The 17101-nt window shown below is 40.7% G+C and overlaps 1 protein-coding gene across 1 annotated transcript in view; it reads right to left on the reverse strand.

Moving 5' to 3' along the window:
* Positions 1 to 1456: 1456 nt before the first annotated feature.
* Positions 1457 to 17101, reverse strand: part of LOC122795584 — a 484904-nt gene continuing 469259 nt past the window's right edge. The window contains exon 9 of the mRNA XM_044063834.1: positions 1457 to 2683. Coding sequence (XP_043919769.1) covers positions 2541 to 2683 — 143 coding nt within the window. The 3' untranslated portion in view covers positions 1457 to 2540. The remainder of the gene's footprint in view (positions 2684 to 17101) is intronic.

Raw genomic sequence — 17101 nt, forward strand, 5'->3', positions numbered from 1 at the left:
GCTTGAATGTAAACCCATACATCACAAGATGGGTTGCAAACTGGCTAAGTGACAGAACCCACAGGGTCAGAGTTGCTGGAGCCATGTCAGACTCAAAGCCTGTCACAAGTGGTGTCCCACAGGGCTCAGTCCTGGGTCCACTCTTGTTCGGCATCTACTTTTCTGAAGTACAAGCAAACACAGGAGGGTTATGGCTGACAAAGTTTGCAGATGACTGCAAACTGGGCGCCATAGTCGAAAACACATCTGACACAGATATCCTTCAGAAGGGCCTCACAGAAATGGATAACTGGTGCCAGAGCCATGGCCTAAAGTTAAGCCAAGAAATGCATAGTCATACCCTTCGGGAAAAACAAGGTTACCCCTAGCTACCATATAGGTGGCAATCCACTGAGCACAGAAGAAGTCATCAGGGATCTGGGGACCCAGGTTGACAAGTAGCCTTTCGTTTGACACTCATGTTGCTAAAGTAGTTAGGAAAACCTTCTACATTGCCCACCTGATCATGAAGGGATTCACATCTAGATCAAGGGAGGTCATCGTCCCCCTGTACTCATCACTCATTAGATCTATGATTGAGTACAATGCCCCATTCGGAATGTATCTGACCCGACACCTGCAGCAGCTGGAAAGGCCCCAAAAGTTCCTCACCAAAAGGATAAAGGGTCTCAAAAATATGTCTTGTGCTGCCCGACTGAAAGAACTCCAGCTCTATTCAGTCTCATACCGCTTGCTCAGAGGTGACCTGTGCTTGACATATAAGGCCATGTCAAACCCAGATTTGATGAATATGCTTCACCTCAAAAAATCTAGATCCCTCAGAACCACAAGGGCGGGAGACTTAAACCTTGACACGGTTATTAATGGAACGTGCTCGAGGGACAAATTCATCACCCAGAGACTCCCTATGCTGTGGAACAAAATCCCGGTACATGTGAGGCAGAGCACCTCACTGGCCTTGTTCAAGAGGAATCTTGACCAATGGATGGGAGATCGCAGATATACCCCAGGGATTACTTCAGTGTCACTGCTTGACAGAGGCACAGCAAAATAATAGGCATAGTTTTATTCAAACTAAAGGGGTGGCGAAAGCCACATAACTATGGGCTAGGCTTATAAATGCCCTTGGGCAGATAGCCTAGTATGAACCTATGAACTGTACACCACCTCCTGTGCCTCCAGTGAACACACATAGGGGAAATAAGAGTAATTAACCCTAAAACCTGATTCTTCCTCAGTGATGGCACCATTTCTGTTGTGTGATCATTGCCTTGGTTGTAGGGCTTTAACTTCTTGGGCATATGAGAGGGGAGCTGCTGATTAGGGAGAACGAGATGGAAAAAGTAATAAAAAAACTTTTTTTTTCCTTATTGCGGTCGAGTGGCATTCGAAAGACATGCATGAATGGGCGTGCCTTTGTTGAAGGTTAGGCATTGGGCTGGCACCACAGCACCATAAAAATCGACTGCCAATCATTAGCAGACCGGAGTTCCGCTGTGGTGACCCCTAACCGGGAAAAGCTGAAAGAAAAACAAACAAACCTGGCAAGATGCCTAGAGTCTACTGTGTTAAGTCATTATTATTATTACTTTCAAAAAATAAAACAGCCTGTGAAACTGTGTGAGGTGCAAATGACAGTAACAAAAGATTTAAGTGGCTGTGGCAGATCCTAGCCTTCATAGAAAGGATCCTGAATTAACTCAAATGTTTTATCTGAAAGAGTTAAATATAAAATTCCTACATTTGTGCCTATTCTTTTTAAAATATTTATGGTGAGCAAGTTCCCCCCATGAATATCAGACAATAAATAATTTCTGTAGATAAAAATCCAGTTAATGGCAAAAATTAAATTTCTTATTCCCTCGTGTTCTATTGCTGCCCTAGAAGTGTATTCATCCATACTTTTTCTTCACTGCATTCCCAGTGTACATTAATAGTACCTCTTCTTATAGAAGAAGAGGTTGAAACAATAAAGACCTACAGGATCTAAGCACTACACTACTGCTGTTCACATCAAGCATATCTCAGAATAATGTTTCAAAACTGTAAGAACACCCTGCTTCATTCGATATATGGAACATTATGTGCAGTGAAACAACTGCCATGAAATTCCAAGATGCACTTTAAAATAGTGAAAATGAGATAGTTTTCAGCAGAGCAGGAATAATGGAAACAATTTTAGGCTCTATAGTTTGCAAAGCAATTTGCAAAAATGATTAGACATCACAAACTGGGTTATTAAAACCATGAAGTCCTGTCCAAAGGCTCCCATTCAGCGTACATTCTAAGAGTCACCAGTGCTACTGAAAGCACAATGTACGGCAAGTAGGTTGAAATGTCATATGATTAGAAATGGGTCTAATGATGTAGCTAAGACTCCTTAGAAACTAAAGAGCAGCATCTGGAAATACCTAGCAGAATGTGTAGGTGTTGTCCACTGTCTTCTGGCTCAAATGCAAAAAATAGAGTTTATGAACAATACAGCAGTTCCTGAGGCTGACAAATTGTAAATAAATTGTACTTTCAGCTTGACAATCCATTTAACTTTTTTTAAACATTAGATTTCTTTGAATCTTTTTAGTCTTCAGTCTGGCATTGCCTATCTTGTTGGTGAACTTTTTGTTGAATTCTTTTGTTGTTGGATATGTCCAGCCATTTTCATTGCATGTGGCTTTCAAGAAAGCTGAAAATGAAAAGAAGAAATTAATCAACTGTCACAACCAAAAAAAAAAAAACTTTCATCAGTCCTCGTTGCTTTCTGTTGTTACTGATTACTAATACTACCAAAGAAAACAAATGCAAAGCTAAACACAAATCTGTCTGGTCTGCCCATGAAAAAGTCAATAATGCTTCGATTACTGTAAATATACCTAAATTTGATGAACTGAAACTAGCCTGTAATGATTTTTCACTTAAGTCATTAAAAATTGCATAAAGTTACAGAAACTGCAGGTGAAAATATAAACAGACTTCATCAATGAAGTCTAAAATGGAAACCACAAGGAGCAAAAAGTAAACACTGAGAATTAAATCTAACTACAAGGTACTCTTTACTTATGACATCCCAAGAAAACAATTTTTTATTGCCTGATGCTACAGTAAATTGTTTGCTTCATTATGCTTTGTCTGGCATAGCTAGCAGCCTGTAAGAGAGCTAAGATAATCAAAGAGGTATAACTTTCCCTCACCAAAGCAGAAGAAAGATTGGTCTGAACCACTTTATGAGATTACTAGCAGACACAGCAACAGTTAGTTAGCAGGACAAGATGCTTGCTTCTAAGTCCAACACCTGGCAAAGCAACCACAAAAAGACTAGATAGACAAACCATCATCACATTGATGATCAGGTTTAACTGCTTAAAATAAAGCACTTGAACATTAAAACAACAAATACAATGGCAAGCAAAATAAGACATTTTTAAATATTAAAATAAGTATAAGCATGATAAGAAATGTAAGGTACTTCGCTTAAAATGCAACTTACTTAAGGAGCCTTTTGAAACTGCTGCTAAAAGTACTGTTTGGGGGAAGAGTGTCACCAAACTACTCAGGTAGTAGATTCGAAAGATGTGATGCTTGATAAGAAAATGCATGAATGAATCGTAGGGAACTCAGCCCCTTGGGACTACCATCAGCCCATGGGTGTCACAGCTAAGGGTATGGGAATGAAAATAATGCATGAGCAACTTTTTTTTAGGTTGGGAGATCCACGTTATATCGGGCTAATGTAAATGATGACCAGAACTTTGCAGATGACACAAAACTTAATTAACAAGTGAAGTCTCTAAGGAATATACCAGTACAATGCAGTTACAAAACAGGCACTGGAGTTTTGCACAAGCTACTACTAGTCTACTTCATAGTCTAGAAGTACCATATATAGGCATTTGCAAAAGATAAAATAGGAAGAAACTAGGACATTCAGAACAACAGTCTTATTATCAGATTGGAATACTGTGCCTAATCCAGCATATTCCTTGGATGAAAGTATGACTACTCAAGAGGTGACACCTGATCTGTAAGTGACAATTTAATGTTAAGAATAACACTAAGACTGCATGCCTTTGTCACAGACTCAAGTATCACCCCCCAATGGGGTTTAATGAAGGAAAGGGTGAGCCTCTGAACGTAGGATGTATAGCCATGTTAGCCATGTATGATGTACAGAGTTTGAGACAGTTACTCAATATCACTGAAGGATACAGCCAATATCACCTGTCCTACAGGAAGTAGAGGTAAAGTTGCATGTTCCTCAGTATAGCAATGACACTGCAATTCTCTCCTCCCAGTACTATCATTCAGGAGCAACATGTCTTCTGTGAAAAGAATGGGGCCAGGAACAGAACCTTGTGAAACTGTAGAAAAAAGCAGGCGGTAAAATGAAAGACATGTAGTAATATAGATGTCTGAAACAAGTGGTACAATTGCATGAAAGAACTGTGTTGCTGCTTCAGGTTGTAGCTAATCATTTATAGCAGTCTCATGTCACATTCTTTATGAAAACAGTGTGGCCGTCAGCTCAGACCACCAGGATGATTTCCACAGGGCTGTGACAAGAGTAGAATATGTAACTGACCACCATTTTTCTGATACTGTTAAACAGACATATATGTTACCTGATTGACAAAAATTGCTGAAAAGGAGAATCTTCCTTCCTCATGGTGCACAGACCCTTAAAATAAGTAGGGTAGGTGCACAGGTGTTCCCATTCATGGATGTATGGGTGATTTTACTCCCAGCAAAACAGAAAGTTTCAACTGCAAGCTTTTGCTTTGGATCTCAAAGCTGTACATCATAGCTTTAATCACATGTCCTAGATAAGAAACACTGAGTTAGCAATGTCATTATATGGCAACAGGAACACTTGAAAATCCCCACTACTCCATTGGTGATGCCAGTTACCTGGGATTAGAAAAAGGGTGGAGAGCTATTCCTGTCATAGATGACATAACAGAGGAAACAATTTGACAATTCTGAAGCAGTTTATTTTAAATTTAGAACAAAATGAAAATGCTAACTGAAAAATTAAAATAACTAGATGCCTGATTAGATTAAACACATAACAATGTTCTAAACTAGCTTTTGGATTTAACAGTGTTACAAGCTAACAACCATTTTTGCCATGTTGTATATGTGATAGGATTGGTTGTTTGATGTAAATCACAACTGCTGCTGCCAAGAATCACATAACTAAATTTGGATGTGAAGCGAGTACAACAACTATTGACACCACCCTAAAGGTCAGGCACTAAGCACTAGAAAAAACTTCCAATAGATGGAAGCAGGTGGAGCTGTGATAATGACAAGACGAGACATTCTAGTTGGGAAGAAGTCAGACTGTGGAATAAGGACTACCTTTTCCACGCCCTGGATACAACACAAGATTGAAGTCTCAATACATCCAAATAAGGGAGAGACTTACATCAACATTTGGACAGCACTATTTTAGGCTTGCTTGGTAATGATGTGTAGCATATTAATCAACATATAAATGCAGTATATTTGTGACAATAGAGCATTGCAAAAGATGGATTCCCATCTAATTGTAAATGGTCATAAAGCACACACTATGGATCTACACTGTTCTAATTAGGTGGAATCAATGAATGATTACAAAATCAGCTGTAAGAAACAGTCTGTTACATTGCAAAGATTAAATACCACCTGTGTACACTAGAACATGTACTCTGAAATGCTAATATTGCTAAAAAATGGAAAGCTGTAACAGATAAGAATTTAGAAATGAATTGCCTTGGATAGTAGTCATTTGCTGTCCTCACTCAAAGTGACTTTAAGGCTTATACTTATGAAAGAAACCATCAAGTTTAGAATAAATAACTTGGCACTGGTGACACTACATAGCTTGGCTATAAAAAAATCCAAGATGACTTGAAAGCAGACTCAGAGAAATACAAATACATTTCTTTATGATGGAAAATGTACAGACACTGTGATCCAACTCAAAATATTCATTTTCAGAATATCCCATGCTGTTCAGTACACTCTATGAAAAGCTGGACTTCATTAGCCAAAGATAATCAAACAAGCAGAAGGAATCGATACATTATTTCTACTTCTGATATCTTAAGCTTCACAGTATTCATACTATTCCATCACATACTACATACATACAGGATGGGAAACAGTGATGTTCCAAGTTATTTTCTTACCTCGACATTCATCAAGGAAAACTGAGTTTCTTTTTCAAGACCAACGTGCATGCAAGCTCTTTTTGAGAAAACTCTAGAAAATGGGACCTCCAGTTAGGATGGCACTTGCTTAAAAGCAAGTCTGCTGTGTTCCCTCTCAGTCATTTACTAAAGTCAGTCACTTATCATCAAAAGTGTACAGCTTACTGAAATATTGCACTACACCATTTATTTCGGGTAATCAGCTAAGTTTGATGGAGTTTTTTTAAGACAAGGAAAGTTAAACTTGAGGTGGTCTAGCCTTTCATCTGAAAATGACCGCACTGACAAGGCCGACACAAGCTGCCATTTATCAGACGTCTGATTTTTGAAAGGTGGCCCAGAATACACATTCTGATTTATTACAGCTGAACTAATCAAAATCAGCACAACGTTTTCTTATTTTGTGGCTGTCTGTCACTAAAATTAGACAGATCAAGCAAACTTTACTTAACTTCTCCAATCAGCTTATAAATGTTGCCTCAAAAATAATGAACACTTAAGGAAAAGACCGACCATGAAATCTAACATGAAAAAATTGAAAGCTAAATTAAATGCTAAGAAAGGCAAGAGGTCGTATAAAAATGTATGTTTTGATAGAATACCTGAAAGGAAGGAAGGAAGGAAGTAACTGTGCTGCTACATTAAAACTAAGCTGCTGGCATGGTTGTGCTTCCTGCCAAAGGACATGAAGTTTCAGAGAGCCCCCAGGGACTGCCTGCCACAGTATCCGATCACACAAATGCCTCGGTCCCTTTTGTACTGACCAGAATCCTGCCACAGTATTCGATCACACAAATGCCTCGGTCCCTTTTGTACTGACCAGAATCCTGCAATCTTAAGAAAAAATGCTGTGGACTCTGGACCCAGGTTGTTGTTGTTTTTCTTTTGGCTTTTCCTGGTTAGGGGTTGCCACAGCGGAACTCCGGTCCGCTAATGATTGGCAGTAGATTTTTACGGTGCCGAGGTGCCAGCTCAATGCCCAACCTTCAACAAAGGCACGCCCTATGCATGCCTTTCGAGCGCCACTTGACCGCGGGGAGGACATGCAGACTCCACACAGAAGGCGCTCCAAATTAAGGATATTAGAATCTTGTGTGCTCATGATCACTCCACCAATACGAGGAAGATCATTTTTTTTATTTTTCTGTTTGTCATCAGGTTTTGCAGGCAGCTTAAGTTTAAAACTCTTTTATATAGTGCAAATGTGAAATTGCTACAGGGAGCAGTGTCACACTTCAAATAATGGCAGATGCCCTGTAGATGCTACAGGATACTTACTGTTCAGGGAGAAATGGACAAAACATGATTGATGCCCTTCCCAAAAGACTGTCTGCTCAGACTATATCAGAGACAGAAGAGCGTTCTCACAAGCAACTATAGCCATTTACGTTCATCAGATATCAGATGTCAGATGGCAGAGAAGTAGAAGGCAGTCCTCTTAGTAGGTCACAGAAACTGTTGGCCACTAGGCCTCTTTCATAATATGATATAATGTTTAAAGATGACTTTCTGATCTTGCAAAGTGTTAGCTTTCATTCGACAGATGAATTATTAGCAGTCCGCCACAGCTTGTTTTAATGACTGCTTTGCTAGATTTTTCTGGAGTACAGAAGAGGAAATAATTTGAAGGAGAAAGTACAGTTGTGTACACTTACCATAAATGTAGATGTCCGAGTGTATTCACTGTTGCAGTCATTACATTTGGGGTAATCTGCTGGCAGGTTGCCCTCAGTCGGCCAAAATAACAAAGTCTTGGATCCTGCGTCAGTTGCTGTCTCCTCTTCCCCCAGGCATAATCTGATGCATCCGTTGTTGGTGTCTTCCTGGCTGGGGGTAATGTGAATGGCTGTCCCTTGTTTTGGTGACAAGCCTTTGCCCACCATAGAAACTCCTGTTGCAGGCAGGGAATGAGAGTAATTATAGTTTCCAGGCTGTGGCAATGTTGAGTCCAAACACTTTTTAGGTGGCATTGAAGTTTCCTCATATGCAGTCTTGCATATGGAATTAGTAGGATGCAGGATGCCTTGAAGCCCAAAGCCTGCAGAATTTTTCTTGCAGATAACTGGGCCTTTGTTGCTAACATTTTGAAATAGGTAGTCAGTTGCCTTTGTTTGTCTGGTGTTAAATAAGCCATCTGGGCAGTTGAATTTAAGCTTGCACCCAGGAATATTATCTCTTGAGAGAGTACTAATTTTGATTTCTTTTCATTGACTGTGTACACTAGGCATGTCAGAAGTTTTTTCACAAACGCCAGATACTGTAGAAGGGTGTCCTTGTTCTCTGCTTGAATTAGACAGTCGTCCAAGTAAGGATATATTTGTATTCCTCTTTGTCTGCAGAATGCAATTACTGGTGCCAGGCACTTTGTAAAGACCCTGGGCACAATAGATAAGCCAAACAGCAGTGCAGAGAAATGGTAATGCATTGAGCCAGCCTATAATCTGAGGTATCTTCTGCATATTTGTCTGATGGGGACATGCATGTATGCCTCTTTTAGGTCTAAAGTTACAAGCCAAGCGTTCTTGCCCAGCATGGGCAAAATCTGCTGCAAAGTCAACATTTTGAATTTTGTTATATCCAGGAATGTATTCAGAATCGATAGGTCCAGTATTGGCCTCCAGGCTTTGTTCTGGGTACCAAGAACAGTCTTGAGTAAAATCCTTGTCCCCGCTCTTGCTCTGGCACTTGTTGAATGGCCCTCATGTCCATGAGGCATGAAACTTGTTTTTGTGCCTCTGCCCATTGATTTTTTGGCAGATCTGGCCAGCCATTTGCCTTTGGCAGGGTATGGAAATGGAACTTGTAGCCTTGTGATACGATATTTAGAACCCACTTGTCCTGGGTTATGATGTGCCAGTTTTGAGAAAAAGTGCTAATTTTCCCCCTACGGCTGCTGCCAGGAAATAAGTGCTTGTTGCAGGCAGGGGGAAGTCATTGGGACTTGTTTCCTGTAAGGTTGTGATTTGTCTTCTCCACTTTTGGAGGTAGAAGCACCCCATTGTTTTGACCTGTATGAACCTTGCGCCTGTGATCTGCCTCTAGGGTGTCTGGGTCTGCCCCTTTGAGGTCTGTCTGACACAGGAAAGGACCAAGTCTTTGTTGGCCAGTGTCTACTAAACCTAGGTGGCTGTACTTGTAAGAAATCTTTGACCGTTTGCATAGATTTAGACTTGTCCTCCATTTTCTTCAACACCTCTTCTGCCTTAACACCAAACAAAGTATCATGCTGTAAAGGTGCATCTAATAATTTAACTTTAACATGATCAGGCAGATTTTGTTCCTTTAACCAAGCATGCCTTCTAATTACAGAACCTGTAACTGCGGGCCTGCAGGAGGCCTCTAAAGAATCAAAACCACATTGCAAAGTATGCTTTCCAACTTGTTCAGCTGCATGCAATATATCCTGCATTTCTTTGTTTTCTGCACATTCAGAGTTTATCAACATTTTTTTCTTAAAGCAATGCCATGACATGTTGTTGATATTTAAGCATATGAAACTGACAGTTTAAGGCCCTTATAGTCAAGGTAGCAGATGTGTAAACCTTTTTTCCCCATCTATCCAGTGCCCTAGAATCCCTGTCAGAAGGGGTACGTTTTTTTGCAGCTGAAGTCTTAACTCCCTTGGGACCCTGAGAAATAGTTTCTGGGTCTGCAGCAGGGTTTTTAAAAAGGAATTTATGTGAGTCAGGAACCCTGTAATATCTATCAGGCTTAACAGAAGCTGGAGGTAAGGAGTCAGGGGTAAGGCTAGACTCCGAAAACACATCATCTACAATGTCTAACACAGGATGGATGGCTAGTGGCTTGTGCTGAGGTAGTAACAGGAAATCCCTGAGTCTCTTTTTAGATTCAGAAAAATCCTGGCTCTCCCAGTGGAAATGCTCCCTCACGGTATGTAAGGTTTCCCCAAAAGAATAGTCCTCAGGAGGAGAAGCTAAAGGTATGGAGTCTTCATCATCAGAATCTTCATGGGGGGAAAAGAATATTCCTGACCAGAAGAGGAATCAGAAAAAAATGGAAACTTGATCTGAAGATTCATAGTCAGTCTCTTGCCTAGGCTTCTTATCAGGAGGGGGATGGGAACCCCTGATCAAGGTAATCAAGTCTTCGGCCATTTTGAGCATCTGTTTTTTGGGCATGGAGGCCTGTCCACGTGGCTCTTGTGTTTGTTTCTTTGCCTTTGAAGGTGCTTTAGTCTTTGCATTTGAAGTCGGTTTAATGTATAGATGTTTGGGTCTGAAAACACCCTCAGAAGCCTGTGCCTGCTCAGCGGCTCCAGACCCATATGAAGGATTAGCGTCCGAGGCTCCAATACCTTGAGTCTCCAGCGGCATGGCCGACTTCACGTGGGAGTCGGTAGCAGCATGTGACTCTAAAGTAGCGGTCGTCAGGGGCTGCGAAAGCGCCTCACTGAGAACCGGCAAACCGGTGACTGGCTTAGGAGAAGCTTCGTCGTCAGTTTTGGGCCTCGGTTGTCTTTCTTTTTCTTTTTCTTTGCGTTTTTTGTGAACTCCGATAGTCGGATGGCTTTCCGACGACATTTCTGGATAATTAAACCTGCATCCAAAGTAGTTTAAAGCAAAATCATACCATCGCTTAATAGTGCGTTGGTTAAATCTAGCACAAAACCGACAACCCAGAAAGTTATGATCAGGGCCTAGGCAAGGAATACAGTAAGAATGAAAGTCCTTATGAGGTATTTGCTTCCCACAAGAAATACAATTATTAACTTTTTCTGACATCGGTTCTGGAGCAAGAAAAAAGTTTCCCCAACGGGATACTTAGTTTTATAGAAAACTTCGGATCTGAAATTCGAATTCAAAAATCTCAGGAGTTGGCCGACCGGCACTTGCAAACTGCTTCTGCTTCGGGCACCGCACGGCAAGAAAGACTGAAGAAAATGGCGTCGGACGCTTCTTTTATACCCCTGACGACCTGACGTCAGGGATGGGGTGACAGCAGCTGACACAGGAACCAGGACTTTGGAATTCAGGCCGACTGAGCGCAACCTGCCAGCAGGATTACCCAAATGTAATGACTGCAAGAGTGAAACACGAAGAACATCTGGTAATGCAAATAGCCTGCTTTGAAGCGGAGGTATCTTCTGCAAGATTCCCTGATTGGGATATGCAGGTAAGCCTCTTTCAAGTCTAGAGTTACCAACCAGGCATCCTTGCCTAGCATAGGCAGTAACTGTCGTAGAGTCAGCATCTTGAATTCTGGAATGTCCAGGAAGGTATTTGGAATGGATAAGCCCAGAATTGGGTGCCATGATTTGTCTTTTCTGGGTACCAGGAAAAGTCTTGAATAAAAACCTTATCCTTTTTCCATTTCTGGTACTGGTTGAATAGCCCCCATATCCATGAGGGACATGACTTGTTTCTGGGCCTCTGTCCACTGATTTGGAGGCAGATCTGGCCATCTGTTTGGAACTGGCAACGTGTGGAAATGAAATCTGTATCCCTGGGATACTATATTTAAAACCCACTTGTCCTGGGTAATTAGATGCCAATTTTGAGCATGAAGTGCTAGTTTTCCCCCCAAAGGGGCTGCCAAAAGATAAGTGCTTGGCAATGACACAGGAAAGTCATTGAGACTGTTTTCCGTAGGGGGGTGCTTTGCTACTTCCAGATTTGGAGGTGGAGGCACCCCATTGTTTTGTTCTGTAAGTTCCTTGTGACTGAAACCTGGAGCCTTTAGAGTGTCTGGGTTTGACCTGAGTGGCTCTGTTGGGTACTGGAAAGGACCAATTCTTAGTAGGCCAGTGCCTACTGAACCTGGGAGGCTGCACTTGCAAGAAATCGTTTACAGTTTGCATAGATTTAGCTTTGTCTTTCATCTTTTTCAAAACCTCTTCTGCCTTGTTACCAAACAGACTGTCCTGTTGTAAAGGAGCATCCAACAATTTAGCTTTAACATGATCAGGCAGGTTTTGCTCCTTGAGCCAAGCATGCCTTCTTATCACAGATCCAGTTACGGCGGTCCTGCAAGAGGCCTCCAAGAAATCAAAACCACATTGCAAAGTATGCTTTCCAACTTGTTCAGCTGAATGCAATAAATCCTGTAACTCTTTATTTTCCACACAATCATAAATCAACATAATTTTCTGTTTAAGTAAGCCCATGACATGCTGTTGATATTTAAGCATATGAAATTGACAGTTTAAAGCCCTGATTGCCAGGGTTGCAGACATATAAACCTTCTTACCCCATCTATCCAGCACCCTGGAGTCTCTATCAGAAGGGGTAGGATTTTTAGCAGAATAAGCTTGACACCCTTGGGACCCTGAGAAATTGTTTCAGGGTCAGCAGTAAGATTTTTGAAAAGAAACTTGTGAGAGTCAGAAACCCTGTAATATCTGTCTGGCTTACTAGGAGCCGGAGGCAGGGGAATCAGGAGCCATGCTGGATTTTGAGAAAACATCATCAACAATGTCTAAAACAGGAGGTACAGACAAAGGCCTGTGCTGAGGAAGAAGAAGAAAATCCCTAAGCCTCTTTTTGGATTCTGAAAAATCCTGACTCTTCCAATGAAAATGTTCCCTTAAGGTATACAAAATTTCTCCAAAAGAAAAATCCTCAGGAGGAGAAGCAGAAGGGATGGATTATTCTGCATCAGAGTCCTCATAAGGGGGAATAGAAAATTCCTGATCAAAAGAGGAATCAGAAGAAATGGAAACCTAATCTGAAGATTCATAGTCAGTGCCTTGCCTAGGCCTCTTAGCAGGAGGGGGTTGGGAACCCCTGATCAAGGTAATTAAATCCTCAGCCATTTTGATCATTTGTTTTTTAGGCATAGGGGCCTGAACACGTGGCTCAAGCGTCATTTTTTTAGATGTAGACGTTGGTTTTGGCCTTGTTTTTGATGATGGCGTCGGTTTAATATACAAATCTTTTGGCCTGAAAACACCCTCAGAAGCCGGTGCCTGCTCAGCGGCTCTGGACCCATCCAAGGGAGAGACATCTGTAGGTTTAATACTTGAAGAATCTCGCGGCATACCAGACTCCGAATGGGTCTCGGTACAGGCCTGTGAATCAAAAGTAGCGGGCACCAGGGGCTGTGAAAGTGCCTCACTGAGTACCGACGAACCGGCGACTGGCTTAGGAGAAGCTTTGTTGTCGGTTTTGGACCTCGACAGTATGTCTCTGTCCTTTTATTTGCGTTTTTTGTGAATTCTAGTAGTCGGATTGGTAACCGACGACATTTCAGGATAGTTAAATCTAGAGCCAAAGTATTTAGAAGCAAAAATATACTGACGCTTAATAGTGCGTTGGTTAAATTTTGCACAAAACTGACAGCAAGGCACATTGTGGTCATATCAGTACAGATGAAAATCCTTATGAGGTATTTGCTTCCCACAAGTAATACAATTATTAACTTTTACTGACATCGGTAAGGAGCAAGAAAAAGTTTCCCCAACGGGATACTTAGCTTTAGTTTGAAGACTTCGGTTCTGAAACTCGAAAACGAAAATCAGCCGACCGGCCTTGCGAACTGCTTCTGCTTCGGGCACCGCATGGCAAGAAAGACTGATTAAAAAAGCGTCGGCTGCATGTTTTATACCCCTGATGACCTGATGTCATGGAAGAGGAGACAGCAACAGATGCAGGACCCAAGACTTTGTTATTCAGGCCGACTGAGGGCAACCTGCCAGCAGATTACCCCAAATGTAATGACTGCAACAGTGAAACACGAAGAACATCAGTGAGAGTTTTGAAACTTAGGGTTCTCCTTTTATTGATTAGTTATGTTTGTGTTTTACTACAGTACAATGATGGATTTGTAGGGATTCCACTCTAATTTAATGGCTGACTTGGAAGGTTAATACAAATGTCACTCTCTCGATGACTGACATTGACATTGACTGTCAAGTTTATGGGGGCTCTGATCCTGACTTAATTCAGAGATAAATTTATCTTGGGGAGAGGATGGTAGTGACACATTTGGGACAAAAACAATACCTGGGACACCTCATGCCTCTCCAGTTGTTTTGTCCTATTTGTCTCCAATTCATGATACAGAAGTAAATCATCATAGGTTCATAGGTAGGTACTAGGCTATAGGCCCTAGGGCCTATACAAGCCTAACCAAAAAGGTACCCTGGCTTTCGCCACTCAAGAAAATTATTTTCCTGTGCCCCTGTCAAGCAGAACCACAGAAGTGATCCCCGGGGTGAATTTCCTATTACCCATCCAATCATCAAGATTTTTATTGAATAGTGTTGAGGAGCTCTGTTTGACAAAGATAGGTAGTCTTTTCCAGAGTATGGGAAGTCTCTGGGACAGGAATCTATCCCACCAGCATGTTCTGTTTATTGTGGTGACAAAGTTTAGGTCCCTAGAGCGTGTAGCTTGGATGGATTGGGATTTCTTTAAGTGGAGCATGTCCAACAGCTCTGGGTTTGACATAGCTTTGTATGTTAGGCAGAGATCGCCTCTGAGTAGGCGATATGTGACGGAGTAAAGCTGGAGTTTTTTGAGACGGTCTGCGTAAGGCATCTGTTTGAGGCCAGTGATTCTCTTTGTGAGGTATTTTTGCGGCCTTTCCAGTTGTTGTAGAATAGAAGTTATTGTCATTCTGTGTATAAATCAGGTCCGCTGTTGCACTTTTATCCAGAGTACACAAGTTGGGGTTAACAGCATTGTGCTAATCAATGTACATTTAATTAGACATCTTCTTGGTTGTTATGTTCAAAAATTCATAGTCTGTTGAAGTTTGTAGCTGTTTCATGGGCAAGGCTGATCAAAGCTAATAAACAACCTAACAGATAATGTTTACTCTCATGTGTAGGGGTAGGGGCTGAGCAGCACCACTACTGATGAAGTATGTAGACTAAACATATGAAAAAAGTGTAGAAAGTGTGGCTTGTGGGGTGCATATGGCTCTGAAATCAATGCCTGCAGTCTTTATTATAACAGATTATCATTGTAAACATACATGTATATAGTGTGTGGAGCAATGCAGACAATAAAAGAAAAAAAGTGGCAAGAGAAATAAAACTGAAAGGAATAAAATGCTTCAGACTACTGTAGGTGACCCAGGAAAACAGTTTTATTTTTTTGAACTTATATATGGTGATTAATTTTGATTACTGAAATGTTTGTAGCCTATATGACTTTTACCTACACGCACTCTTCATTTTATATGAATGAAGACTTATTTATAGACACAGTAAATTATCTTTTATAGGTTCATAGGTGAGTACTAGGCTCACTGCCACTGAGGGCTATTTTAAGCCTAGAAAATTTTCCTCAATGCTGAGAATCAAACCCCATACTTTGTGTCTTTAAGTCAAACACCTTAACTATTATATCAAATCCCAACCACCACATTGGCAGTTATTCATTGTTATTTGAAAGAAGGAAATGTACTAATTTTCTTTTTTACTTTTGTTTCCCTCATATTTTATAAAATAAACACTATTAGCCATTTGGTGTACTGTAAAGGAATTATACGTGTGTGTGTGTGTGTGTAGGTCTTAGTTACTATTATAATTTATTATAAGGAGCTCAGTGACGCTGCAATGTTTGTTGGTTAATTGAAACATTCAAAGTGTATAACATGCTGAGAAATTATCAAAGTGGAATGAGCAGACGCAAAGCAATAGCATCTCTACAGAATTCAAACAAAATTATATTAAATTATGTGACATACTTAGTCATGTTGCTATGCTGTTAAGTTCTGTCCTAATAGAGGTACACTGGCCTCTCTTTGGGAGAAAACCTAATTACCACTAATGCAAAGTTATGTTGGGGACTGTTTTGTTATTGTTATTTCTGTTATTTAGTTTTGCCTGAAAGCAGCAAGTTAAACTGCAGGCTCAACTTTAACTGTGAGGGGTGGGAATTTTGGGATGAAAACATGAAAGGTCTTGACTGCAGGGAGGAGTCTTACACATTATATGTCTTGGAATGTCAACAGTCTTACAGCTCTGTTCAAGAAAGTGTAAAGTGTTACTTACAAAGTTTCAAATGAAAGGTAAACCCTGTCTAGTATTTCAGCAGGAAATATTTGGATTTCAGAGAGCATCAAAAGTTGGTCAAGCTAAGATATTCTGATTTATTAGTCTGGTTATGTACAAGGATTACCATCTTTCTTTGCAGCAGACTTCCATAACAAAATATTGTGAGTGAAATGAAACTGGAGGTGATAAGATTAGGCAGGTATGTCACATGTAAAGGATAACTGGAGGATATAGGTATTACTATCATTAAGTTTGCATACTACTTGCTACAACTCAAGCTGAGTTAGCTGCTAGTTTTAATACAATGGGTAGCTTTCCAGCAAGGCTGCTCAGTTTAAATAAGAGACCGGAATACTGTTATACAATATGAGAATGTGCACAGGGACATTTGAATTTGTGCAAGTCATCCCACTTGTGTAGATTCATAGCATGGTATGTAACTACAATAGCAGCCCTCTTTGCCAGGAATGGTCTGCACCTTTCCCCCTCTAGGGTTTTGTCACTAAGCCATCTTTTATTTATTTACTCATTTATTTATCTGAATTTGTTGACCGGGAGAGTCCACTGGGTCAGAGCTAACCATTTGTAGTGGAGGCCCGGGGAGAAAAGCTCCACAAGTAGTTAGATTCATGGCAATATATGTTACATAAGTTTTGAGAATGTGTGTGGCTTCTGTGGAAGGTTGGGTACCGGGCTGGCAACTCAACACCATAAAACTCCACTGCCAATCATGAGCGGACAGGTGATCAGCTGTGGCAACCCCTAACTGGGAAAAGCCAAAGGAGGAAGAAGAAGAAGTCTTAAAAAAAAAAAATATATATATATATATATATATATATATATATATATATATAATAAGCCAGAGGCTTTCATGCATAACATTCTTTACAGAAGGATATACAGACACATAATACATTGGAAAGTATCATATGAAAATCAATTTACG

This window comes from Protopterus annectens, chromosome 2.part2 (assembly GCF_019279795.1).
Source record: "Protopterus annectens isolate FY-2018-M chromosome 2.part2, PAN1.0, whole genome shotgun sequence".
Lineage (NCBI taxonomy): Eukaryota > Metazoa > Chordata > Ceratodontiformes > Protopteridae > Protopterus > Protopterus annectens.